This window comes from Polyodon spathula, chromosome 29 (genome assembly GCF_017654505.1).
Source record: "Polyodon spathula isolate WHYD16114869_AA chromosome 29, ASM1765450v1, whole genome shotgun sequence".
In the NCBI taxonomy this organism is placed as follows: domain Eukaryota; kingdom Metazoa; phylum Chordata; class Actinopteri; order Acipenseriformes; family Polyodontidae; genus Polyodon; species Polyodon spathula.
The window spans coordinates 123,912-150,368 of record NC_054562.1 but is presented as its reverse complement, the minus strand read 5'-3'; the positions used below and the strand labels follow the sequence as shown (position 1 = coordinate 150,368).

Here is a 26,457-nt window from a genome sequence, read left to right as displayed (position 1 = left end):
GGCTGTGTCGGGTTAATCTGATCACAGGGTGCGAGCCTGCTGTGTTATCAGAAACTCGGAGAGAGGAAAGGGGAGGGACCCTCTCACAGGAGATCGGCAGAGCCGGATATATACCGCCAAGAGGTGTGCAATGCAGCAGCCATGAGTGATGATTCACAGTGCCAGCTATTGCATGCATTTATAACTCTCTGTGTGAAAAAGGGCTCCTTACTTTCTGTTCTAAACTCCCTGGGAAGCATTGCTCAGGGTCACACTAATTATCATCCAGTATCAATTCAAATAGATACAAAGAAAAAGCTTAGTTAAAATCTTTATTTACAAAACTTGTCTGCAGTTTAAACATGGGATTACACAGCATTGTGACAGATATATGCAATATAGACACCTCAGAGATTAAGCACATTCCCTGTTACATTATTTACATGAAACGTTTTTAATAGAGTGCAAATACAGAATAGTACACTAGACAAGTTCTTTCAGTAACACTTTCCATTAAGAGTCTCTAATTGCTGTGTGTTTGCATAGCAGTTACTTAGTAAATACAAGTGTGCTCACACATCATTGCTATGTTATTATGCAGAGTTACAATGTACTAACCTGATATAACCCTAGCCCTTTTCTGATACAATTGTGTTTTTACATATATCGTGCAAGAAGATTTGCACATGAAGTACATTGTAACTGTGCACAAGAACGCGGTAGTGCTGTGTAACCAAGTACCCATTCAAAACTTCTCCTTCCTTCATTCATTCATTCCCTCTCAGTCCAAAGAAGTGAGTTCAACTCAATCGTTCCTTATTGAATTTATTTGAACATATTCACCTAATAATAAAAAATACAAAGATAAAGCAACCGTGGTGCACTCCCTGGTTATAGAAGGAGTCGACCTTACAAGATCTCAGACAGCTAAAAAACAAAACAAAGCCCACTTCTCTCAGGAAGGATAGGAAGGGTGCACATCGATACATCGGAAGCCGCCAGAGCTCTACGGTTTCCAAGCAGATTCGGAACAACAGTCTCTGGGGTTCTCTCGGTCTCACCGGTTCCGTCTAGTGGCAGGGGTCGAAGGGGTATTTGGTGACCCCGCCGTGGAGCTCGATGGAGGACTCTGTCCATGCGATGACATCGCCGGTCGCGTGGCTGCCGCAAGTGGCCAGGTTGTAGATCTCATTGGGCGTCAGGACGTGGGACCACATGTTCACGTTGGACATTTCACCCACGAAGGCTTGCGTGGCATCGAAGCGACCACCAAGCGTGTCCTAAAGGCGTGGAAGAGAGAGTATTGGAATTGCGGAGGGAGGTTGCCAACACAGGGGCAGGGACAACGTGGAGGTTCAGTACCCATGCTTTTCTGTGTAATACAATAGGGGCACTCCAATAAAACAATGCTGCTGATGCCAGCTAATCGTGTCATGATGTTTCTGTAGCGTGGTCATGTCTTTTCAATATATTAATCGTTCCTTTTTCAGTCTTCACCCAACATCTGATAAAGGGGCTTCATTCATTTACGATAACCAAAACAATTAATAAAGAAGTGATGTAGAAATTTGTTTTCGCTCAAGGATATATTAATATATAATAATACAGGAACTTATTCTTAATTCAATAACTTGATACAGCAACCTCAGACAACTGAGCATCTTAACCACAATGCAAAAGATCCAGGCTCTCATGGTTTTAGAGCTCTTACCCTCTTTGTCTCACCAACAGGGGATGCCAGCCCGTAACCACACTGCCCATTGCATGGTTCTGGGCGCCTAGTCTTACCTGCTCTTGTCCCAGTATGAAGACACCGCCAGGTTTGATGGGGTGCCACGCTGCCAGGTTCTCTCCAGTGCCCCTCTTAATACCATCCTGGTACGACTCCCACAGCCCGTCCCGCGTGGACCAGGTCACGCACACGTGGTGCCACTTTGCATCGTTGATGGAGAGGGGAAGTGTCACCGCCTGGCAGAGAGAGACAAGAACGAGGGAAAAGTCGGAACAGAACTGTGATAGACCAGAGCTGTAACATCCCCCCAGCCCTGGCTGCTGAGTACGCCTCGCTCTCTCACCTTGTCATTGACGAGGAGCTCCATTGGGTTGTTCCCCCACTCAATCAGCACCAGCTCATTGGCCTGTCCCGGGACGGAGTAGGAGAATGGGGTGCCCATGCCAGGGGACGAGGTGGACTTCAGCCAGAGGCAGAGAGTCACGGCGAATATCTCTTGCAGGAGTGTGCGCTTCACGCGGCCGTACATGTAGTTCGTGCGCATGGGGAACCCGATCTGAAAATCATCCGGGCTTTTCACCTTCTTGTAAGAGGCAGAGGCTGCAAAGAGAGAGAGAGAGAGGAGAGAGAGGGATAGAGAGGAGAGAGGGGGATGGGAAAAGAGATAGAGGAGGAGCGAGGTAGAGATAGAGAGATTAGTCATTTATAGTCATAACTACAGCAGGTATTGCTGTATATAGGGTATCTCCCTATATAATTAACTCATTTTGTTTCAGAAAGTCACATGAAACCTGCTGACATAGTGAAATTACATACTGCTTTATAGTTTTCCATATACTTAACAAAATACTGACAATTTAAAAAATGCGACATTTCGAAATCTAACATGAAATACTGCTGCTGTACTACTGTTATGGCTTCTGGTAGACTTCAGCGATGTCATTTTGTAGATTCTTTGATCACATGATGTTAAATAAAAATTCTAAATTATCTTCACATTATTTAATTAATTAATCCCTAAAATTCCAAAACTGTAACCAGAACTACAGCAGGTATTAAAGTAAAATATCAAAGTCAGAGTCCCCTGCATGTGAACTCGTACCCTTGTCAGAGTTCCTATGAGGCAGATGATCCATAACAGCATCCAGCTTCTGACCATGGCTGGAGTGGCCCTGGCTGGCGTGGCTGTGGTTGTCTCGACTCTTGACTCCTCTCCTGTGATGAGGAACATGGTTGCCGTGGTGCCCGTCGCTGCGGTGCCCGTTGTCATGGAGCCCGTCATCGTGGTGACCATTGTCGTGGTTCCCGTTGTCGCGGTGCCCGTTGTCATGGAGCCCGTCATCGTGGTGACCATAGTCGTGGTTCCCGTTGTCGCGATGTCCGTTGCCGTGGTACCCGTCATCATGGTGCCCATGGGCAGTGTCGTTCTCATGGTGGTTGTGGTGGTCATCGTCCTCTTCTTCGCTGTGACGATGGTGATCCCCTCCCTCCTCCTCCTCCTCCTCCTCCTCCTCCTCCTCCTCTCCCCCTGACTGCAGTCGATGCTGGATCTGGTGCTCCAGAGCGGTGATCCTCCTCTGAAGCAGGTCCCTCAGAGAGTGCGAGGTGTTCCGAGAGTGCTGTGGGAACGAGAAGAGTTAACAAGAAACCAGGGAAAGGAGCAGGGCTGGTCAATGCTGGCCCTCTTCCGCTCCTGGCCTGTGCTCCAAAACCCCTGTTCTACATCACTTAACTGAACCAATTAAACAAATCCATTCACCCAGACCCTGAAGTAGTTAATTCTCTCGTTGTATCTGCTAAACCTGGAGAGGTCCTTCATGTCCGCACCCCTGGTACAGAGCTATCAAAATATCCACCGTCTAAAGCTGATCCTCTTTCCTAACAGCTTTAGCCAGAAGTGTCTCATATTATCTCTTAGCACACAAAGATTTTCAGTTGGGTTGAGGACAGAGAGCCCCCTAATAGCACCTGTTACACAAAACTCACTCACGCGGCAGCTTTCCTGGGTCTTTGACAAGACGACTCGACAGAACACTCGATCCAGTTCTGTATTTTACATTCGCAGTCGCGTGAAAATGCATTAGAACTCCCCATAGCTTCTGTAGTCTTTGATTTGCTGTGAGTGTGAAATCAAAACCACCAGAACTGAACAGCTTGGAAAATTGTCATCTTATCATTTAATAGATGACTTTTACAGGCTGCACATGCAATTCATTTCAAACAGTGAGAGGAAAGGAACGCGGAGGCATACGCGATAAAACACAGAAGCTGTTCAAGATGCCTGATTGAAGCACAAGAGTGTGTTTCTATATCGCTGATTACTGAGCGGAGATTGAAATTCTCACACCCTGAGGTGTTATCATGCAGGTGGGTAGATGAAGGATAGCAATGACAAATCTTGAGATGCTCTGTCAAATTTGCACACAGTACAGTACTGAGTTCTCTACACTAGACTGCATTGAATTAGCTGACTCTCAGGTCCCCAGCACAGCATTGAGTTCTCTATACTAGACTGTACTGACATAAGTGGCTCTCAGATTCCCAAACAACACACACACACATGGAAACTCACAATGAAATCCAATCTCGTTTCACAACCCTGTAACGTCTCTTTACCTGCAGGTTATCTATCCTCTCTTTGAGTGACTGCAGCATTCTGCCCATCTGATCCACTGACACGGCGTGCTTGGGGGGGTCCCCCATGGTGTTCTTGGCACCATGCGTCTCCGTGTGATGCGGCCGGGGCACCCCGTGTAGAGAATGGGGTTCGGGGAGGCGGTGGGGACGCGAAGAGTGTCCCAAAGCGTTGGAGTGATGGGGATCAGAGTCTTCGGCGTCGTCATGGCGCCCTGCAGAATGCGTCCCAAACCCTTCGCAGAGTGTGAGCTTGGCAGAAAGCTCGCGGATCGTTTCTCTCTGGTCCAGAATCGTCTCCTTCTGCTGGACGATGGTTTCTCTCAGGTGTAGGACTGTGGCTTTAGCATCGTCCGTTAGACCCCACCAGGCATTGGAGCTGCCGGGGGTCGCGGGTTGGGAGTGTCGGCCGTTGCCAGAGCAACCAGGGTCGGAATCCACAGGCATCGGGGTGCAAATGAACTTGGGGAGCGGAGGCCCGTGTTCCGCCGAGGCGTCCAGCAGGATCCAAGAGGAAAAGACCAGGAGGAGAATCCAGGAGAGAGGAGACATTCGGGATGGAAGCGGTGTGGGATTGCAAGAACTTGTTTTCTTCATGACTTAGAGCACAGGCAGGAAAGTTTTCTTAAAACTGAACAAAAATATCAGAGGAATATTCCAAATAACCTTCTCAACCCGTCTGTAGGGGGTTAAAGTTCTTTTTTACTCAGATTATTTTAAAATTGAAAACAAAAAGAACATCATCATTCTTTTCCAGGCAGATTGCCACAGAAAGGCAAAGAGGAGGCAGCGAAGTTTGATACTAAAAGAAAGAAACACAATTAGGAAGAAAGCAAAAGCCTTGCAGTTTAAACAAACTGAAAATATATCAAAAGACGACAAAGCAAACGGGAGACCCGGGGCACACAGTCAGTGATCCAGTCTGCGCAGCCAGAAGTGACTTTGAAAAAGATTTACTCTGCTTAGTGGCTACTTAGACCTGCTTACCCCCCCCCCCCCCCCCATTACTCACTCTTTAATTCCATCTCCATGGCAAAATTAAAGACAGGATGTTATTTACTGTCTGTCCTACATTCAATATCTGTAGGTCTTTCTGTCGATCTATTCGTCTGTCTTCTTGTTCTAGCTGTCTGGAGATATAGCTTTCCGTCTGTCTTTCTGTCTGTCTGTCTGTCAATCTGGTTCTTTTATGATGCAATATATATATAGTGGCTGCTGCAGAGTCACTTCCAATAGGACCTCGTTTGTTTGGCGTCTCGTCCGAAGGACGGAGCACAAGGAGGTTCAGTGACTCGCTCAGGGTCTCTCACACACACACAGTGAGTCAGGGGCTGCTGCAGAGTCTCTTCCAATAGGACCTCGTTTGTTTGGCGTCTCGTCCGAAGGACGGAGCACAAGGAGGGTCAGTGACTTGCTCAGGGTCTCTCACACACACACAGTGAGTCAGGGGCTGCTGCAGAGTCTCTTCCAATAGGACCTCGTTTGTTTGGCGTCTCGTCCGAAGGACGGAGCACAAGGAGGGTCAGTGACTTGCTCAGGGTCTCTCACACACACACAGTGAGTCAGGGGCTGCTGCAGAGTCTCTTCCAATAGGACCTCGTTTGTTTGGCGTCTCATCCGAAGGACGGAGCACAAGGAGGTTCAGTGACTTGCTCAGGGTCTCTCACACACACAGTGAGTCAGTGGCTGAGCCAGGATTTGAACCTCTTGGTATCAAGACCCCTTTTCTTTAACCACTGGATCAGCAAACCTCCTTATTATGGCAATCATGCGTCAGGGCTGTGTGTGATATGTGTAATGGATGAGTGTGTGTGTGTGGGGGGGGGGGGGGGTCATGTGAGTATCCCAGATCCAATGAGAAACTATCATTATCTATGGTTGCTAAGGAATACAAATACAAAAAGTTTAAAAAAAACTGTCACCAGAATTTAATGCTGCTGGCGCTATATAAGAGTGGCACCAAATTTGCAGCTCTGACTGTAATACTCAGGGAGGGGCGTGCACTTGCGAGGTGAGCCTTTAATCTGGAATATCATTCCCTCACGAACCTCCGATATCAGGGGCGCCACTCTCTGCTCTGAAGGGCATTCGCTTGCACTGCCGGGCTAACGAGATTCATTCCACCCAGGGAACTAAACTGTCCGGACGTCATCACTAAGTGGATGAAGCCAATTAACCTGCAGGACGTTGTGTCTAGTTTGAGAGAGAAGTTATATGACTTGCTCCTTTGAATCTAAATGAAACAAATAAATAAAATGTTTCTGAATGTCATTTTTCATATATTTCACTGGCATCAAGCCAACCGTTTATTTTGCTACATTTTGGCACAGGAAATTTTCATACAAACAGTCGTTTTAAAATGCTGCACACACACACCCACACAACCCCACACACAGCAAAAATCCATGCACACGTTTGCATTCATTTAGATAATTTATTTTCTGCTAAAATGACTTTTCTTTTGAAGTTTGTAAAAGTATGTATTTTGGTGATTTTGATGGTGCTAACCATCAAAAGATTTTCTGCGTCTCATCAGCATAACGAAATTCACCCAAGTCCCTTTGCTTTAGACACATTTTCACTTCTTTATACTGTGGGAGAGTTGGACAGAAATAACTGATGTTTATTTTAGATGAAAGACTGACATTTTCCACATAAGAGACACGGAATGCAGAGCAATGAGAATTATTATTGTGTGTAATTAGACAGTATTGAAATGTCATTTTAGCATTACACTTTCTATACTTTCTTTCAAAGGAGAACATTATTTAATTCGTTATTTATACAAAAAACAATCCAGATTTATTAAAAAAACAAACAAAAAAAAAAAACCCAAAAAAACATGCAACACCCACTTCGCAAAACATTTATTAAAACTGATGCAGGTCGTTTGAAAGGAATGCTAACGTCAACAACAACAAAAGAAGCTGCCTTGGATTCACTAACACTAAACTCAGCAACGCACAGGTCCCCTTCATTTAAACCCACTGCAACAAATGCACATGGGCATTACTAAACTAAGAGAAAGGGGGCTCCCTCCAGTCCAGGACAGGCTCGAGGCACGGAGACTGAACTGCTCCCTCCCTCCCTCAGCCCCCTAAGAGAAAGGGTGCTCCCTCCAGTCCAGGACAGGCTCGAGGCATGCAGACTGAACTGCTCCCTCCCTCCCTCAGCCCCCTAAGAGAAAGGGTGCTCCTTCCAGTCCAGGACAGGCTCGAGGCATGCAGACTGAACTGCTCCCTCCCTCCCTCAGCCCCCTAAGAGAAAGGGTGCTCCTTCCAGTCCAGGGCATGCTTGAGGCACAGAGACTGAACTGCTCCCTCCCTCCCTCAGCCCACTAAGAGAAAGGGTGCTCCTTCCAGTCCAGGACAGGCTTGAGGCATGCAGACTGAACTGCTCCCTCCCTCCCTCAGCCCCCTAAGAGAAAGGGTGCTCCCTCCAGTCCAGGACAGGCTTGAGGCATGGAGACTGAACTGCTCCCTCCCTCCCTCCCCCCCCTAAGAGAAAGGGTGCTCCCTCCAGTCCAGGACAGGCTCGAGGCATGCAGACTGAACTGCTCCCTCCCTCCCTCAGCCCCCTAAGAGAAAGGGTGCTCCTTCCAGTCCAGGACAGGCTTGAGGCATGGAGACTGAACTGCTCCCTCCCTCCCTCAGCCCCCTAAGAGAAAGGGTGCTCCCTCCAGTCCAGGACAGGCTCGAGGCATGTAGACTGAACTGCTCCCTCCCTCCCTCCCTCAGCCCCCTAAGAGAAAGGGTGCTCCTTCCAGTCCAGGACAGGCTCAAGGCATGCAGACTGAACTGCTCCCTCCCTCCCTCAGCCCCCTAAGAGAAAGAGACTGAACTGATCACCCCATAAGAGAAACGAAGACAATTCATCACAACAAAATATTAATAATAAAATAAATAAAATCAATCTCATAACATGAAAACAAAAACGGTATTGGTTTTAAAAAGGAACTGGAATTGAAAAACAGGAATTGACCCCAAACCCTGATGTGGTCCCTCTCCCCATTGCGTCCCAGGCGATACCTCACCCCCCACCTCCTTCCAAAGAGCGGCCCCATGCTGGGCGCCACACTGCAGGGATTACCGTCTCTCTGGTTCCCATCATTCAGAAAGAATCCAGATGATACTCAAAGGGTTTTTTTCCCCACCATTTGCTTAAATGCCAGGATCCATTCTTGCCCGGATGTTGTAAGTGGCTGGCAGCATTGACCACGGTCTGTGAGGGCCAAGCAGAATTCTTGAATCCCCAATGACGATCTCTTAAAGCTCGGCAGCAATGATCTTCTTGATATAAAAACAGTCAAGCAGCTCTAGACTTAATCATTGATCCGAGGTCACCACATTGTTCTCTGTGCTGGATATGACCTAATTGTTACCTCTACATACAGCACACCGATGCCAGGTCAATGCAACTTCATGTTAATCAGAGGTGCAGTGACTGGCAGACAGCGCCCCCTACGGGTTACACCATGCACTTTTTATATATTGTTATAGAAAGTTAACTTCAAGGATTGTTTCAGGTTGCTTCAGGGAAATCATATTGCAGCATTTGCAGTTCCAAAACCCGCTTCTTAATTTGTTTAGCTGAACCAATTAAATAAATAAGCCTCCATCTATCCGGACTCTGAAGTAGTTCATGATCTCATTTTACCTGTTAACCCTCTTGGAGTGGAGTGGAACGGCGCTCCAGGACCAGGACTGACTGGACACCCCTGGCTGGATGTTGAAAGTCAGCCCTCATGATAAGACTTCTGAGTATTTGTATTCCGGTGCGTTGTCACTGGAACTGATTGCGGGTCAAGCTTGGGATCTGAGGATCTGTTTGTACTCTTGATTTCCTTTCTTTCTTTGGAAGTTGGTTCTCAAGCAGGGGAAAGCGGGAGGTGGAGGGGCTGAGGGGCTGTATTTATTTCAAAAGGAGTGTTTCTCAATCTTGGAATCGAAGAGGGATTTTAAAAAGGGGCTACCCCCCCCATAGTTCATACAGAAATCAGGGCAGATAGAAAGATAAATCATTAAATAAGGGGAAGCTGGAGATATACAAGCGATTTTTTTCTTGGCAACCCAAATAGACAATGATTTTCAACAGATTTTCAATTGGCAATCGAGTGTCCAGAATAGTCCACTGCTTTGTTTCCGTTGTAGAATTGCCAATAAAAATTGCTTGTGTATCTCCAGGCTTAAAGAGGTTTATATTAGTGGTCACTGTGGTCCAGTGGAAAAGGGGTGTGTATGTGGGAGGGAGGGGGGTACCCCAGGATTGCTACTTGGTGTGAAAGAAAGGGGCATGGAACAAAGGACGAGTTTGAAAGTCTATTTGTTCCTCTCCTCTCTCACTGCTGCTGCTCCTCCTTCTTCTTCAGTGAAATGCGTTTCTTCCTCGCAGCCAGCATCTCGTAGAAAGGATCCACACTGACTGCAGACCTGCCAGGAGAGAGAGAGAGAGAGAGAGAGAGAAAGAGAGAGAGAGAGATGTTCACCATCCACTTTTACAGTAAAGTTGGCCCTATTCCACTCCTGGTCTTTGCTTCAAAACCCTTTTTAAATAGTTTAACTGAACCAATGAAATAAATAAACGTCCATCCAGGTGCAGAAGGAAGTGGCGGTCTGTAATTCGAGATGTTACCAACAGAAGCTCACTTGATGTTTTTGATCCACTCGTCTTTCTCTTCCTGGGTGGGGGCGGAGATCCGGTAGACGTTGTGGTTGCCCTCCACGACCCGGCCGTCCGCCTCCGTCTTACACGCCTTGATCAGCTGACCTCGGTTATTAGGAATATACAACTCGAAGCAGTTCTGGAACACACAGGGAGAAACACGCCTTCAAAACCGAAACCACTTCCCTCATTATCAGCGCACCTGCTTATCAATACACCTTTATATAGAAAAATATTAAATATATATATATATATTAAAATCAGACAATCGTTAATTTGACTGACAATTTTTCAAGATTTTCAGTTCCGGCAGTTTTGATTTCACATGCACAACAAATCAAAGACTACTACTCACTGGTTTCCTGGGATCTTCCACTTCCCGGATACTCAAATTCTCCAACGGGATGATCCCTCGAGGTTCCTTATCCTGGGGGAAAAAAAAAAAACAAGGATTCCACCAGCGTGCTGGATAACACTTGAGCTAACAGTGGAAGGATAGCGAACAAAGGCAAACATGGAATGAATTACTTTGTTACACTATAAGGATGAGACCACGATGATCCTGGAGGTAGTGGAGTATTCTCCGTCTGCCTCGCCTCTATGCCTGGTAGTTATTCTCTAGTAGGCCCCTAGTAGCCTTTTTCTGTTATCTTACTAATTATAGAAATGAGTTATTCAGCTGTCACTCCATTCAAGTGCAACCAACCACTAACTACTCTCTTTTACAAGGTTACTGTGGTTCATTCTTTACCATATTTTGTTCCTCGTACATTCCTGCACCTGCTTTCTCGCGTCAATCATTCTAACCCTAAGTTGCCCGAGCAGCTCTGCCTATGCCAAAGCCATCGCCAAACAAACTGGTTTAACATGACCAACGTATTTCCTTTCACGCGATCACCAATACGTTCCCACTCTGCGACACTCCTGGGAGAAGAAGAAAAGATTTCTTACCGTGGTGTACTCAAAGTAGTAGAGACAATTGTCTGTCAAGATGAACCAGCGTCTTTTCCATGTTTTCACGCGACCCCCTGTCGACACAAACAAACAAGAGAGTCACGCACACACACACACACACAGCGCCACAGCTGTCAATGCAGGAAGAAAGCCGATCGCCACGACTGAATGGAAAACTGTATGCTGGCAGGCAGACCGAGGGATAGGAGGCTCCACACAAACCCAGATTCAGATTCTCCGTGAACTTGAAGTGCTAAAGGAATGTCCGTAAAAAAGTTTCATCATGATTGGATAAGTAACTAGCTGTCCGTCTATCGATCGATTTATATAAAAAAAACTAAAAGGGGTACACCCCAACCCTAACCCCAGCTCTAGCCCCAACCTCTGTAAACTGGCAGCCTGCAACAATTCTTCTCCGATCTCAAACGACGTTCCGATTAGACACGTCCTACTGCAAATCATTTCACCTGGGTAGTCACAATTTTCACTTGTTTTTGAAAACGTATTTTGAGAGCCTTCAACATGCAACATTTTGACAAACACTGAAGACTAATAAGCAGTGTAGATACATACCTCCTTAAGGGCAATCAGCAGAAGAGAGGAGAGGAGAGAGGGAAAGGAGAGAGGGAGAGTGGTAAGAAAGGAAGAAGGGAGAGGGAGAAAAACAGAGAAAGAGAAATATTAGTCACATTAGCCAAGATCATGCAGAAATGTATATCACAGTGAAAGCACAGGACCAGACAAACCTCCCCCTTACAGAGACGTTACAATTAGTTACTTTTACACACAACTGAATCCTACAACTAAATATTAAGCCCAGTTTGGTTTTCGTGAAACTGTATTAACCTTTAAAGAACAGTTTCGACTGGATTTAATTCATCGAAAGAAACGGACGATGTGAAAGTAAAGAATTTCTAGTAGGCGTCTCGTCTCAGATCTGTACCTCATCCCTGCAAATGCTTTCTCTCAGCAAACTTCAAACCACCGAATATTCAAACTGAAGACTTTCTTTAAACAAGGCAACAGTGACACAGCAGGAAAGGCTGGGTCGGTTTATCTTGGCAGCGAGAAAAGATTGGGCTGTTTGTGCTGTGGGTTTACTGTCAAGGAGTATAAAGCTACAGGCAAACACTGTGCATCGCCTACATAACAAAAAAACAAAAAAAACATTTAAAAATACATGAACTTATCCAGCAGCTTTCACTGGACTCTATGAAGCTGAGGGAGTTCATTCTATATAGAGGGGGTGCAATTCAATATGTTAACAAGGGAACATTATTCAGCAGCTTTCACTGGACTCTATGAAGCTGAAGGAGTTCATTCTATATAGAGGGGGTGGAATTCAATATGTTAACAAGGGAATATTATTCAGCAGCTTTCACTGGACTCTATGAAGATGAGGGAGTTCATTCTATATAGAGGGGGTGCAATTCAATATGTTAACAAGGGAACATTATTCAGCAGCTTTCACTGGACTCTATGAAGCTGAAGGAGTTCATTCTATACAGAACTGTATGTACATTCCATTCATTGATGGGTTCTTAATTCTATTATTTTAAATTAACCAAATGTTGATTTTTTCCTTTTCTTTAATTGATTCGAAGTGTAATCTGAATGTAATCTTTGTCAAAAAGCATTCCAGTGGATGCGAGTTAGTTGGGCGGGCGCTCTCTCCCTCTCCCTCTCTCTCACCCAGCTTGAGGAGCCAGCCCTCCCGGTCCGGGTTGAAGAAAGTGTGCGTCAGGTCATTCCCATCATCCTCTGGGATTTTGAACGGCTCGTTCTTGATGCTGTCGTAAAGATTCTGACAAAAAAAAAGAGAGAAATAAAAAAAAAATCTAAATTGCGGTGCTTCATCCATCCATCCATCCATCCATCCATCCATCCACCCATCCACCCACCCACCCATCCACCCACCCACCCAGTAGGTGGGTACCATTGGGTTAGGCGGGTAGGTGGTAGGTATCCACCACACCAACCCAGGGTAGGTGGGTGGGGGGTGGGTAGGTAGGTCCGTGGGTGGGTAGGAGAGAGAGTCACATCAGGAAAAATTTTGGTCGGGGCGTGGGGGGAGGTGGGGGTGGGAGTTAGTGGGAGTCGGCTCCTCTGGCAGGTCCCCTCCCTCGTTGATTCCTCTGTTCATGGAGATGAATCTCTCCACCCCCGGCTTGTCTCTCACGTTGGGGTTGTGGAGACTGGTGTTCAGCATGATGATGGCGAACGACAGGACGTAGCAGGTGTCTGAAGGAAGAACACTGAAATCAGAACCCCCGTGTATTCTCTCATACCTGGGCAACAGGGCCCAGTGAGTGAGTGGGGTGGGTAGATAGTCAGTGGGTGAGTGGGTGGGTGGATAGTGAGTGGGGTGGGTGGATAGTGAGTGAGTGAGTGGGTGGATAGTGAGTGAGTGGGTGGACAGTGAGTGGGGTGGGTGGATAGTGAGTGAGTGGGTGGATAGTGAGTGAGTGGGGTGGGTGGATAGTGAGTGGGTGAGTGGGTGGATAGTGAGTGAGTGGGTGGATAGTGAGTGGGGTCTTTAGTACCTGTACTCTGAAAGACACCCGGGTTGCAGTGACAGTATCTCTGAGCAAATGCTTCCATCATCCTGTCAATTTTCTGCGCTTCTCCGGGCAACCGGAAACTCCAGAGAAACTGTCTGAAGTCGGAAAAACACTGAAATAAATCAGCTTCCATTTATTACTAATTATTATTATTATTATTAATGTATTTGTCAGACGTCTCTATCCCAGGAGACTCACACAGCTGTCACAGAGCAGCTCAGGGTTACAATGCAAGCTTCATATTTAAACACAGTGCAGTTTACAGCAAGTGAAAATAACAGCATTTTTTTTTCCCGTTTACCCATGACAACCACAAGGTGGCAGCAAAAAACTAGAAGTGCAATTATGCACAGCTGAGAAATATTACAGCCATGTGCAAATGCATCAGAACACCTCCAGATTTGTCACTGAAATCCTTTATAACCCTACCTGCATGAAAACACCTCAGGCTGTGAGAATTTCAATCTCCGCTCGCGTGTGAAAATGTCACACCGCTTTGTAATCAGGCGTCTTAAACAGCTTCTGAAAAGTCTCCTGCGTTTGATCGCGTGTCGCTCCGTGTTCCTTGTCTCTCGCTGTTTGAAATTAATTACACGTGTGGACGATTAAAGTCATTAAATTAATCAAATCGCCAATTTGCCTGATAATTTTCTTCAAGATCTTCTGCCCCAGTGGCTTTGTTTCAGACGCACGACAAAACGACAGCAGGAAGAGGATTTCTGATACACTTGTACACGGCTGTATGCACACAGCCAGAGAGGACAGACCCTGAACACAACACAAAGACAGCTTGCTCACCGCAGCGCTTGCACTAGATTGAGGTCCGTGAACTCGTGGAGATCCACAAACGCGTGGAGGACTCGGATATTGAAGTCGTCCCTAAGCAAAAGAACAAGAGATTATTGTTAGTATTCATAGTATTAATGCATCTTTCAGCAGACGCTTTTATCCAAAGCAACTTCCAGAGACTAGGGGGGTGAACTCTGCATCATCAACAACCGCTGCTGCTGCAGAGTCTCTTCCAATAGGACCTCGTTTGTTTGGCGTCTCATCCGAAGGACGGAGCACAAGGAGGTTCAGTGACTTGCTCAGGGTCTCTCACACACACACAGTGAGTCAGGGGCTGAGTCAGGTGATTTGAACCTCCTGGTATCATTCACTTCTAAACAATAACAACTGATAAGATGAGAAAACTCTGATGGCGCAAGAATGATCAGATTGTAGAAACATGATTACACACTGTTACACAAAAATGCTGAAAATGCACTTCAGCAAACTCAGGTGTGTCTTATTGAACTCATAGCGAAACCAGGACTGGATCAAACTCAGGTGTGTCTTATTAAACTCATAGTGAAACCAGGACTGGATCAAACTCAGGTGTGTCTTATTAAACTCATAGTGAAACCAGGACTGGATCAAACTGCTATGCAATAGAGATTCTCATTGCTGTTTCCAGCCCAGCTATAAGGAAGGCAGACAGGGTACCTTTCACCGAGATAATCCCCTATCGCAGTCTTGTTCAGCCCCTCCCCTTTGTACAAGAACTGAGCGATTTCTTCAGCGGTGTGGCAGAGCAACTCGTTCTCAACCAGGAACTGAATACCCTGCAGACACACACAGAGACAGGATAAACACAGAGAGATACCCTGCAGACACACAGAGACAGGATAAACACAGAGAGACACCCTGCAGACACACACAGAGACAGGATAAACACAGAGAGACACCCTGCAGACACACACACACACAGAGACAGGATAAACACAGAGAGATACCCTGCAGACACACACAGAGACAGGATAAACACAGAGAGATACCCTGCAGACACACACAGAGACAGGATAAACACAGAGAGATACCCTGCAGACACACACAAAGACAAGATAAACACAGAGAGATACCCTGCACACACACAGAGACAGGATAAGCACAGAGAGATACCCTGCAGACACACACAGAGAGGCAGGATAAGCACAGAGAGACACCTTGCACACACAAAGAGACAGGATAAACACAGAGAGATACCCTGCAGACACACACAGAGAGACAGGATAAACACAGAGAGATACCCTGCAGACACACACAGACAGGATAAACACAGAGAGACACCCTGCAGACACACACAGAGAGACAGGATAAACACAGAGAGATACCCTGCAGACACACACAGAGAGACAGGATAAACACAGAGAGATACCCTGCAGACACACATAAAGACAAGATAAACACAGAGAGATACCCTGCAGACACACACAGAGACAGGATAAACACAGAGAGATACCCTGCAGACACACACAGACAGGATAAACACAGAGAGACACCCTGCAGACACACACAGAGACAGGATAAACACAGAGAGATACCCTGCAGACACACACAGAGAGACAGGATAAACACAGAGAGATACCCTGCAGACACACACAGAGACAGGATAAACACAGAGAGACACCCTGCAGACACACACAGAGACAGGATAAACACAGAGAGATACCCTGCAGACACACACAGAGACAAGATAAACACAGAGAGATACCCTGCAGACACACATAAAGACAAGATAAACACTGAGAGATACCCTGCAGACACACACAGAGAGACAGGATAAACACAGAGACAAGATAAACACAGAGAGACACCCTGCAGACACACACACGCACACACACACACACACAGCAGATCTTATACCCAATTATGTTTTTAATCAATTTGAACACATCATCATTGATCAAAGTTGGAATTAGCAACTTCCACTAATAATAATAATAACAATAATTATAATAAATCACCTTTTTGGGATCCATGTTGAACTTTTTTCGACCCATGGCTACATGACGGTTTTTCTGTAACGTTTTACTGAGATAAAAAAAAAAAACTGTTAAAACACCTGATAGATCGATCTCTCTCTCTCTCTCTCTCTCTCTCTCTCTCTCCCCTCTGTGTTGCTCTCCACTCCCTCTCCCCTCCCCTCTGTGTTGCTCTCCAGTCCCTCTCCTCTCTCCTCCCCTCTGCGTTGCTCTCCAGCCCCTCTCTGTTCCCCTCTGTGTTGCTCTCCAGTCCCTCTCCCCTCTCTCCTCTCCTCTCACCTCCCCTGTGTTGCTCTCCAGTCCCTCACCTCTCTCCTCCCCTCTGTGTTGCTCTCCAGTCCCTCTCCCCTCTCTCCTCTCACCTCCCCTCTGTGTTGCTCTCCAGTCCCTCTCCCCCCTCTCCTCTCCTCTCACCTCCCCTCTGTGTTGCTCTCCAGCCCCTCTCCCCTCTCCTCTCACCTCCCCTCTGTGTTGCTCTCCAGTCCCCTCTCCCCTCTCCTCTCACCTCCCCTCTGTGTTGCTCTCCAGCCCCTCTCTCCTCCCCTCTGTGTTGCTCTCCAGTCCCTCTCCCCCCTCTCCTCTCTCCTCTCCTCTCACCTCTCCTCTGTGTTGCTCTCCAGTCCCTCTCCCCTCTCTCCTCTCCTCTCACCTCCCCTCTGTGTTGCTCTCCAGTCCCTCCACTTCCATCATGGCCTCTCTCAGCTCATCTTTGAGTCTCTGGATCTCCAGCAGCAGAACTGCTTTCCTGCGTCGAATCTCTTCAAGCTCCAGACGCTCATCCGAGCTGAGATCCCCTGGGACTGAGAGACACAGAGACAGGGAGGGACAGGGAGGGACACACACAGACAGACAGACCGAGAGACAGGGAGGGAGAGAGACACACAGACAGACAGACAGACAGACAGACAGACAGATCTCTGACCCTCCTCCCTCCCTCTGGGAGGGAGTCGGTGTCCACAGATCAGCACAGTAGAGTGTCTACGGAACAAGGCTCAGGTGCTGACCGGTATTTAAAACCGTGTCTTATTAAACTCATAGTAAAACCAGGCATAGATCAAACTGTAACTTTATAATGAGTAAAACCTTTCAACTAATAACAAACACAGACCGAGAACAAACTCTACCTGTAATGTGTAGTAAATCTATCTATACTGTGCTAAACTGTTTCATAGCCCCTACAGCACTACAAAACCAGGACCACAAATGTTTGACAAACGTTAACTTTGAAAGAATAAGAATGTATATTATTATTATTATTATTATTACGAATAATATTGACAACTGAACATGTTCGGATACTTGTGCAATTATTAAACGGTGTAATTTTATTTGATGTTGTATTGTATTATTAGAATGATACTCTTACTAACATTATTATTATTATTATTATTATTATTATTACATCTATACAATGTACGCGATGGCACGAGTACAGAACATATTACACAATCAGAGAGAGGGACAGCTGTCAGTCACCTTGACTAAAAAAAATAAGTAGGCTAATTATTATTATTATTATTATTATTATTATTATTATTATTATTATTATTATTATTATACAATAGAATGGACACATCGATCTTCACATCATCGCTCGCTGAGCAATACCCCAGTACCGCATCTTGAAATGCACCGACACCAGGAATTGATCGAGGGGTATTGCGGGTCGGGTTTTCTTTGATAGCTATTATAATAACGCCGTGGCCGATTGTCGACCTAAAAAATAATAACAAGAGCTGAAATGAATGATTAAAAACGGATTTCCTTCCATCCTCTACGCCAGTAATGAAACCCCGATTCAGCACTGCGCTGACGTGCAGTGACATTATTAACATTGATTATACCTGCCGTTTACAAACGAGGTACTGGAGAGAGGGGGGCCGGTATGCGTTATTAAGAGGTGCTGACAGCTTGCGAATTCAGGACACGCGTTTTCATGCAACAGCAACACAAGAGCAAGAATAGAGACTTACTAAAATCTAAATCCTCCATCGCTGTTCTCTTTCCCGAGTCACTGCGGATTCAACCGCTTTAAAACTTTATTCAACGCCCCGTCGCGGACACTCTTACAAACAAAGGGAATACGGGAATACGGGATACGCCCATCCCTTTGAAAGCCTCATTGGAAAGACAACGGAGAGGAGGAGTGAAGCCAAGCGGCGGCCATCTTGCTAAACCCATTCAGATTGGACTCCTAGCTGGGCGACGGCGACGCGTCAAGGAAGACATCTTGGTAAAGACAGCGTCTATTATGCGGGACTGCCGGGGATCGGGCCATCTTGGTAGAGGAATCTGTGCACTGGAAGACATTTTAGTGAAGGAGGTAATACTATACCAAAGCAAATGTGCAATTACAGTTAAAAACAGCAGGTGGCAGCCAAAGCGGGTTAATATTTCCATATTGAATTAATTCGCAAGTTAATTCGGGGGGGGGGGGGGGGGGGGGGGGGGGGGGGGGGGGGGGGGGGGGGGGGGGGGAGGGGGTGGGGGGGGGGGGGTGGGGAGGGGGGGGGCAATTTAGAAAACTAATACAAAGCGAAACTGAATTCCGAAACCCAGTCTTTCTTTTCTCTTTTAAAAAATAAAAAAAATCTGCAACCGAATCCACCCTGTCTTGCTAAGAGGCAGCTTGAGTGTTTTCGACCCGTAACAAAACGCGCATTGATCAGTTTCCACCAGCGCCGTGCAGCAGCAGCAGCAGCCTGTGTAAATGACACACGCCGGCCCGGAGGTCTATCGGTTAACAGTTAGCGTGCTTTTTGTAACCCAAAGCAGAGATTTGGGTACAGATTCATATCAAACCCCAAACTAGACAGCCACGCCTCACGCTCCAGACTAAGGGAGACTGACACTTTCATATCACCCCCCCAAACCAAGCTGATACATGGAGATATCACACCCCTGATTAAATTTACATTGAACTACCGAAACCTGCCCACGCCTAGCGTGGCGGTAGGAATGGATTAGAACGCAGTTACTTCCAGGAGTCAGTGATCCAGTATACCCGAACCGCGCTCTGAGATCACTGGACGCGGTGCTGAAGGCTATTCCAGGGTGAATCAATAACACGGGAGGAAGGATCTTGTTCAGTGACTTGCTCAGGGTCTCCCACACAGCGATTCAGTGGCTGCTGCAGAGTCACTTCCAATAGGACCTCGTTTGTTTGTCGTCTCATCCAAAGGACAGAGCACAGGGTTCAGTGACTTGCTCAGGGTCACACACACACACACACACACAATGAGTCAGTGGCTGCTGCAGAGTCACTTCCAATAGGACCTCGTTTATAGGATCTCAATCGTTTTCTTTTGGTCCTTTGTTATCATTCAAATTCTATTAAATGTTTGCTTTAGACTCTTTTAATTCTTTAAGCTAGCTTGTTTATTGAGAGAGAGAGAGAGATAGAGAGAGACAGCGACCCAGAGCAATGACTCGGCTGTACTTATTGCAAAGCTGACCAAATGAGAGAGAGAGAGAGAGAGAGAGAGAGAGAGAGAGAGAGAGAGTGAGAGTGAGAGTGAGATTTTGTCTGACACAGAGAGAGATTTGTTTGGGATACAGGATAAACACATGATAACTAATGAGCTGACAGTGAGGTAAGGAATCCAGTCTTTACTTGACTTTGCTGTTGTTGTTGTTATTATTATTATTATTATTATTATTATTATTATTATTATTATTATTATTATTATTATTATTATCAATGTGAAACTTATTTTGGGTGTTTCAAACTTGCACTGCAGTCTGATGTCTTAAAAACATCTACCTCTGTACGCCAACAACATTCATTAAATTATGCATCTACTTATTTATCACTCATTCATTTGGGGAATTCTTGTTTTCCACGTTAATGAAATTTGACCCCAAAAAATAAATTCAACTAGATTTTATAAATTGAAATATGCTTTGAATTTATTATTACAAAATACAAAAATTAAAATAGAGTCACGGATGAAAATATATATCTCTGCTATTGATTGAAAGCGAATGACCCAGATAGTCATGTGATTAATACCTGATCAATTGCTTTCTCTCTGCGATTGAGCGACAGGCTGTGTGCTGCAGAAATACAGCCGCGGCTAAAAGTTTAGCTTCACCCTATAGAATGAACCGTTGTTGCTTCGTAAAGCCAAATGCATGCCCGATTCATCTGAATCACGTCTCCACAACAGCTACCGCGCAGAATGCTTCATACGACTGTTTATAAAATATTTAAAAGAGAAAGAAACTTCAAAGTTACTGTGCAATAAATAATTTAGTATTCAGCAGTTCAGAGAAAAAGTCGACCACTTGCCATCACCCAGTGTGGTGTCTGAGTATCTGTGTGAGGGAGCAGTTCAGTCTCAGTGCCTCCAGCCTGCCCTGGACTGGAGGGGGCACCCTTTCTCTTGGGGGGGGGGAGGCAGGGGGCAGTTCAGACTCCATGCTGAGAGAGAGAGAGAGAGAGTTTGAGATTTATCCAGAGATTACAAATGACATTGAGATCATATGTACATCTGGAAAGCCTTAATCCTCCTTCATAACATCTTAATATGGAAACATAATCATGGACTAAAGAGGAAGAGATAGAGAGGTAGAGAGAGAGAAGCATAGAGGAGTGTGATGAGGGGAGGGAGGGGTGGTTACATTGACATGGAAAATGTTATTTCTTGAAGCTTTGTGTGTCTGGAGATTATTACTTCTAAGCAGCTTTCCTCTTTATATAAGAGCACATGTGTGTCTGTGTGTGTGTCCAAGCTGTCCATCAATCAATCTACCATCTACACAACACACATACATAGATACATACACACATGCATACTTGCATACATGACAGCTATGGCCAAATGTTTTACATCACCTAGAACTAGAACTACAAAGTACTAGGTGTGTAATTCAATATGTTAACAAGGGAACATTATTCAACAGCTTTCACTGGACTCTATGAAGCTGAGGGAGTTCATTCTATATAGAGGGGGTGGGGGCATGATTCAATATGTTAACAAGGGAACATTATTCAGCAGCTTTCACTGGACTCTATGAAGCTGAGGGAGTTCATTCTATATAGAGGGGGTGCAATTCAATATGTTAACAAGGGAACATTATTCAGCAGCTTTCACTGGACTCTATGAAGCTGATTGAGTTCATTCTATATAGAGGGGGTGGAATTCAATATGTTAACAAGGGAACATTATTCAGCAGCTTTCACTGGACTCTATGAAGCTGAGTGAGTTCATTCTATATGGGGGGGGAATTCAATATGTTAACAAGGGAACATTATTCAACAGCTTTCACTGGACTCTATGAAGCTGAGTGAGTTCATTCTATATGGGGGGGGGGGAATTCAATATGTTAACAAGGGAACATTATTCAGCAGCTTTCATTGGACTCTATGAAGCTGAGTGAGTTCATTCTATATAGAGGGGGTGAAATTCAATATGTTAATTCAACATTATTCAGCAGGTCTCATTGGACTCTATGAAGCACAATTAGTTCATTATATAGGGTGAAGATGGAACACTTTGTCTCAAGCTGTATCTAGAGCCGTGTGTGGAATTCAAACCCAATTTCATGCACTGGCATCCAGGTCTGACATCGCACAACGTTTGATATCTCGAGACAATTAAAATCCTTGCTATTTATAACCAACACACACACATACAAACCACTTCAGAAAGTCCCAAACAGAGTCCTGGAATATTTCAAACTTGTGAACTAACCCCTCAGCACCTTTTTTTAGCAGGTCTTGTGATGGGAAAGGGTCACGCCCTCATTTGTACATCCTTCACACAATGTTTATAGCTACTGGATTGTATTTCTTCAGACCACTATAACGAAAGCTGGGTTTCAACCAGAAAAAAAAAAAAAAAAAAATATATTTCATTCATATTATATATAATATATATATATATATAATAATATTATTTAACGTCAGGGTTGATCTCTTTCACCATAAAAAAAAAAAAAAAAAAATATATATATATATATATATATATATATATATATATATATATATATATATTATATTATATTATAAAAACGTCAGGTTGAAATTCAAGATTAAATAATACGCATTAAAGCAGAAAAAAACATCATGATCAAAATGTATCATTTTTCTCTAGAGTTATGTTGCTAAATATTTTAATTCTACTTTAAAAATACGCTATATTGTAGAATAGTTTGTTTTTTATGTCAACCTTTTGAAGGTGCTCTATTTACACCATCTGTGAATTACCAAAACACAAATAAATCTAAAAAAATTTAAATGTTTTAACACATGAAACGCCCCCTTCTTGTACCGGACAAAGCGATCTTTAGCAGAAATAGATTTCCCATCTTTCATGCAGCTGGGATCTTTTTTCTTTGAAGGCATTTTAAAGAAATCGCGCAGCTCTGCGCAGTGTGGGTCCAGTCATTTACCGGGAGGAAGCAAACTGAACCGGCTGTCAGGTTCCTGAACGCAGTGTGACAGGCAGCGTCAATCAGTCAGGCAAATGCTGGCTGTGTATTTTTAAGTGATATTTTAGAAATAGGACTTATTACAGGAACTACATCTTACACAATAGGGTACATTTCATGGAAATTGGGATATCCATCATAAAACATGAGAGAAATGCGTCGTTAACTATAAGTGAATATTGTCCAGGTGTCTTCTCTCTAACAGCTGTCGTTTTCTTTCTTTTCCTGTCTTTCAGGGTGTGATATACCTTGGGTTTTAAAAACCCTTAAACCAGGGTTCTTAGCATCATTGAAAACGGCCAGATCGTGTCCCAAACCCTCCTCAAATACCAAGGCGGGACATCAAATCCCAATCTCAAAGGGCAATCACCAAGGCTTTGTAAACGGAATCGCAGACAAGTGGATTTGCTTTCTTGCTTTGTCAACCACAGTGACTAAACTGTTTTATCAGACCCTGTTTGGGTTAAACAGCTGTTTTTATAAACGGAGAACTGGAATCCCTAAGCCGATCAGATCAATAAGGATTGCTTTATCGACCGCACAATTTTTTCATTTTTTAAAGACTGTGTTTTGCTAATAAATTTAAGTTGTCTTCCCTGTAAAAGTGCAACAAGACAACGCTAACAAAATGTGTTTTACTCCTCAAAAAAGACTTATGGGTAATTACATGATGAAAAGCAACCAGAAATTGTTTAAATAGGTAATAGGGAATCAGGCTTTTTTTTAAACCTTAGGGCATTACCATGGAAACAGAGTGCCAAAAACAAATATTTCAGGAATAAGCTATAACAAGAAAGAATCACATAATAGGGGGCGGCGACCGTTCTATCTTCCTCAGCCACCAAGAGAGACTTTTGAATAAAAAAACACAAAAAAAACTGTGACTTTTCACAAGAAAAGAACATAAGAAAGGTTTGGGAACGAGAAAAAGGCCAGTTCAGCCCATCAAGGCTCGTCCCTCGTTAGCGCATAGTTCTCCCCTTCTGGAGGGGAAGAACTCATTTAAAAGCACAGCATCTTGGGTAACGCATCAAAGTCACGTCAACAAGCGGCCGAACAAGCAACCAAACTGCCCGCAATGGCAGGCGCCAGAGTGAAGCGGCGTTTCAGTGTCGTGGTGGACATGCCCATCAACGAAGAGGAAGTGATGAAGCTCGCCCAGAGTTCCGGCGAGGCGGGAGAGGGCGGAGCCTGCACGCCCACCAGCCTGCCCTCGCGCAACGGGAAAGGCCTTTCTCAGGGAAACGGGGACAGCAGCCACTGCAGTTCCTCGCCGGACCACCGGAGGCAGCAGCGAGCCCGGAATCGCTTTGTGCGAAAAGATGGCCGCTGCAACATCACCTTCATCAACGTGAGCGAGCGCGGCCAGCGCTACCTCACCGACCTCTTCACCACCTGCGTGGATATCCGTTGGAGGTGGATGTTCGTCCTCTTCTCCCTGTCCTTCCTGCTCTCCTGGCTGCTGTTCGGCTTCACCTTCTGGCTCATCGCCTCGAGCCACGGCGACTTCGCCCCCCGGCCGGTCCTGCCGGACGCTCCTGAGCCCTGCTTCCTCCAGGTCAACACCTTCACGGCGGCCTTCCTCTTCTCCCTGGAGACCCAGACGTCGATCGGCTACGGTTTCCGCAGCGTGACGGAGGCCTGCCCGCTGGCTGTGCTGGCAGTGGTGCTGCAGTGCATCGTGGGAAGCATCATTGACGCCTTCATCATCGGCGCAGTCATGGTGAAAATCGCCAAGCCCAAGAAGCGCAACGAGACGCTGGTGTTCTCGGAGAACGCCGTGGTGGCGCTGCGGGACAGCAAGCTGTGCATGATGTGGAGGGTGGGGAACCTGAGGACCAGCCACCTGGTGGAAGCCCACGTGAGGGCGCAGCTGCTCAAGGTGAGTGGCACCGGCAGCCTGTCCACGTTTATCAAGGCACCCATCCGTCCCTCTGCGTCTGTCTATGGGGATGGGGAATTTGTTGCCAGACAATCACTCAGGCTACTCGAATTGTGTTGCCCGCTTAATCCTCACTCAGACCCCTTACTCTTTGACTAAACACCCGGGTATCTCTGACTAGGTAATAATGGTCTCCTTTATAACAAATATGCTAAATATTTAAAATTTTTCACAAGCAGAATGCTCCCCCCGAAATGTTCTCTCTTTTCTATAGGAAAGCAGCACAGTTGGGGGCGGGGACTTTGTTGCCGGATAACTTCACTCTGAAGACTCTCTCGCAAAATATCTTGGTATCTCTGAACAGATCATTGATTAGAAAGTTGTCAGAATCCTGGTAACCGTGGGTTTTTGTTGCATGTGGAACATGAATAAAGGGGTTTTTATAAAAGTTAAAAAAAAATAAGTTTATAAGCATAAAGGTCACCCATTCTCTGCTTGAATTGAAAAATAAAGATTGGAGACAAAAAATGATCTCAAAAACAAATATTGATTTTAATTGGTTTTGATTGTTGGTATGACAAAACTAACAGCAGCCAGTCTACAGCATTGCAGAGGTTTACAGAACACAGCTTTAGGACAGATAACTCCCCCCCTCCTCTCCAGCCACGTGTGACCCCAGAAGGAGAGTACCTCCCACTGGACCACGAGGACATGAACGTGGGCTTCGACGACGGCACGGACCGGATCTTCCTGGTGTCTCCCGTGACCATCGTCCACGAGATCGACGAGGACAGCCCCCTGTACGAGCTGAGCCAGGCGGAGCTGGAGCGAGAGGCCAACTTCGAAGTCGTGGTCATTCTGGAGGGCATGGTGGAGGCCACAGCCATGACCACGCAGTGTCGCAGCTCCTACCTCAGCCACGAGATCCTGTGGGGCCACTGCTTCGAACCCGTGCTCTTCGAGAAGAACAACCACTACCAGGTACGCTGAGAAACCTCAGTGTGTGTGTCTGAAAGCTCTGCCCAATGGTTTTGCATCACCCTATACAATGAACTCATTTTGAATGCTACCTGCTGAATAATGTTCCTTTGTTAACATATTGAATTCCACCCCCTCTATATAGAATGAACTCCCTCAGCTTCATAGAGTCCAGTGAAAGCTGCTGAATAATGTTCCCTTGTTAACATATTGAATTGCACCCCCTCTATATAGAATGAACTCCCTCAGCTTCATAGAGTCCAGTGAAAGCTGCTGAATAATGTTCCCTTGTTAACATATTGAATTGCACCCCCTCTATATAGAATGAACTCCCTCAGCTTCATAGAGTCCAGTGAAAGCTGCTGAATAATGTTCCCTTGTTAACATATTGAATTGCACCCCCTCTATATAGAATGAACTCCCTCAGCTTCATAGAGTCCAGTGAAAGCTGCTGAATAATGTTCCCTTGTTAACATATTGAATTCCACCCCCTCTATATAGAATGAACTCCCTCAGCTTCATAGAGTCCAGTGAAAGCTGCTGAATAATGTTCCCTTGTTAACATATTGAATTGCACCCCCTCTATATAGAATGAACTCCCTCAGCTTCATAGAGTCCAGTGAAAGCTGCTGAATAATGTTCCCTTGTTAACATATTGAATTCCACCCCCTCTATATAGAATGAACTCCCTCAGCTTCATAGAGTCCAGTGAAAGCTGCTGAATAATGTTCCCTTGTTAACATATTGAATTGCACCCCCTCTATATAGAATGAACTCCCTCAGCTTCATAGAGTCCAGTGAAAGCTGCTGAATAATGTTCCCTTGTTAACATATTGA

At 45.4% G+C, this 26,457-nt stretch overlaps 3 protein-coding genes across 3 annotated transcripts; 1 reads left to right on the top strand and 2 right to left on the bottom strand.

Annotated features, from left to right (window-relative positions):
* Nucleotides 1-297: 297 nt before the first annotated feature.
* On the bottom strand, nt 298-5,238 carry LOC121302092 (neuronal pentraxin-1). The gene is made up of 5 exons (XM_041231912.1): nt 4,328-5,238; nt 2,814-3,330; nt 2,055-2,311; nt 1,768-1,947; nt 298-1,259 (listed from the first exon to the last, which is right to left on the bottom strand). Exons 1-5 carry the CDS (start codon nt 4,940-4,942, stop codon nt 1,050-1,052), a joined length of 1,779 nt encoding a protein of 592 aa, XP_041087846.1. The 5' UTR covers nt 4,943-5,238; the 3' UTR covers nt 298-1,049.
* A 2,872-nt stretch (nt 5,239-8,110) lies between these two features.
* On the bottom strand, nt 8,111-18,446 carry LOC121302401 (cytohesin-2). The gene is made up of 12 exons (XM_041232349.1): nt 18,299-18,446; nt 16,975-17,125; nt 16,308-16,374; nt 15,007-15,125; nt 14,320-14,400; nt 13,504-13,616; nt 13,061-13,201; nt 12,653-12,772; nt 10,958-11,034; nt 10,362-10,433; nt 9,991-10,145; nt 8,111-9,774 (listed from the first exon to the last, which is right to left on the bottom strand). The coding sequence occupies exons 1-12, from the start codon at nt 18,315-18,317 to the stop codon at nt 9,684-9,686; spliced, it is 1,206 nt and encodes a 401-aa protein (XP_041088283.1). The 5' UTR covers nt 18,318-18,446; the 3' UTR covers nt 8,111-9,683.
* Nucleotides 18,447-19,602: 1,156 nt separating this feature from the next.
* kcnj14 (potassium inwardly rectifying channel subfamily J member 14) lies at nt 19,603-25,671 on the top strand. Its single transcript, XM_041232056.1, has 3 exons — nt 19,603-19,918; nt 22,997-24,642; nt 25,306-25,671. The coding sequence occupies exons 2-3, from the start codon at nt 23,839-23,841 to the stop codon at nt 25,630-25,632; spliced, it is 1,131 nt and encodes a 376-aa protein (XP_041087990.1). The 5' UTR covers nt 19,603-19,918; nt 22,997-23,838; the 3' UTR covers nt 25,633-25,671.
* Nucleotides 25,672-26,457: the final 786 nt, after the last annotated feature.

Coding starts and splice junctions, on each gene's coding strand:
- LOC121302092 (XM_041231912.1), bottom strand. CDS start 4,942: ATGAAGAAAACAAGTTCTTGCAATCCCACACCGCTTCCATCCCGAATG. Junction 3,331..4,327: donor AGAGGATAGATAACCTGCAG/GTAAAGAGACGT, acceptor TCGTTCCCACAG/CACTCTCGGAACACCTCGCA. Junction 1,260..1,767: donor TCATACTGGGACAAGAGCAG/GTAAGACTAGGC, acceptor CCACGCCTTTAG/GACACGCTTGGTGGTCGCTT.
- LOC121302401 (XM_041232349.1), bottom strand. Junction 13,617..14,319: donor AATCTAGTGCAAGCGCTGCG/GTGAGCAAGCTG, acceptor TTCCGACTTCAG/ACAGTTTCTCTGGAGTTTCC. Junction 9,775..9,990: donor GAGTGGATCAAAAACATCAA/GTGAGCTTCTGT, acceptor CTCTCCTGGCAG/GTCTGCAGTCAGTGTGGATC.
- kcnj14 (XM_041232056.1), top strand. CDS start 23,839: ATGGCAGGCGCCAGAGTGAAGCGGCGTTTCAGTGTCGTGGTGGACATG. Junction 24,643..25,305: donor TGAGGGCGCAGCTGCTCAAG/GTGAGTGGCACC, acceptor CCTCCTCTCCAG/CCACGTGTGACCCCAGAAGG.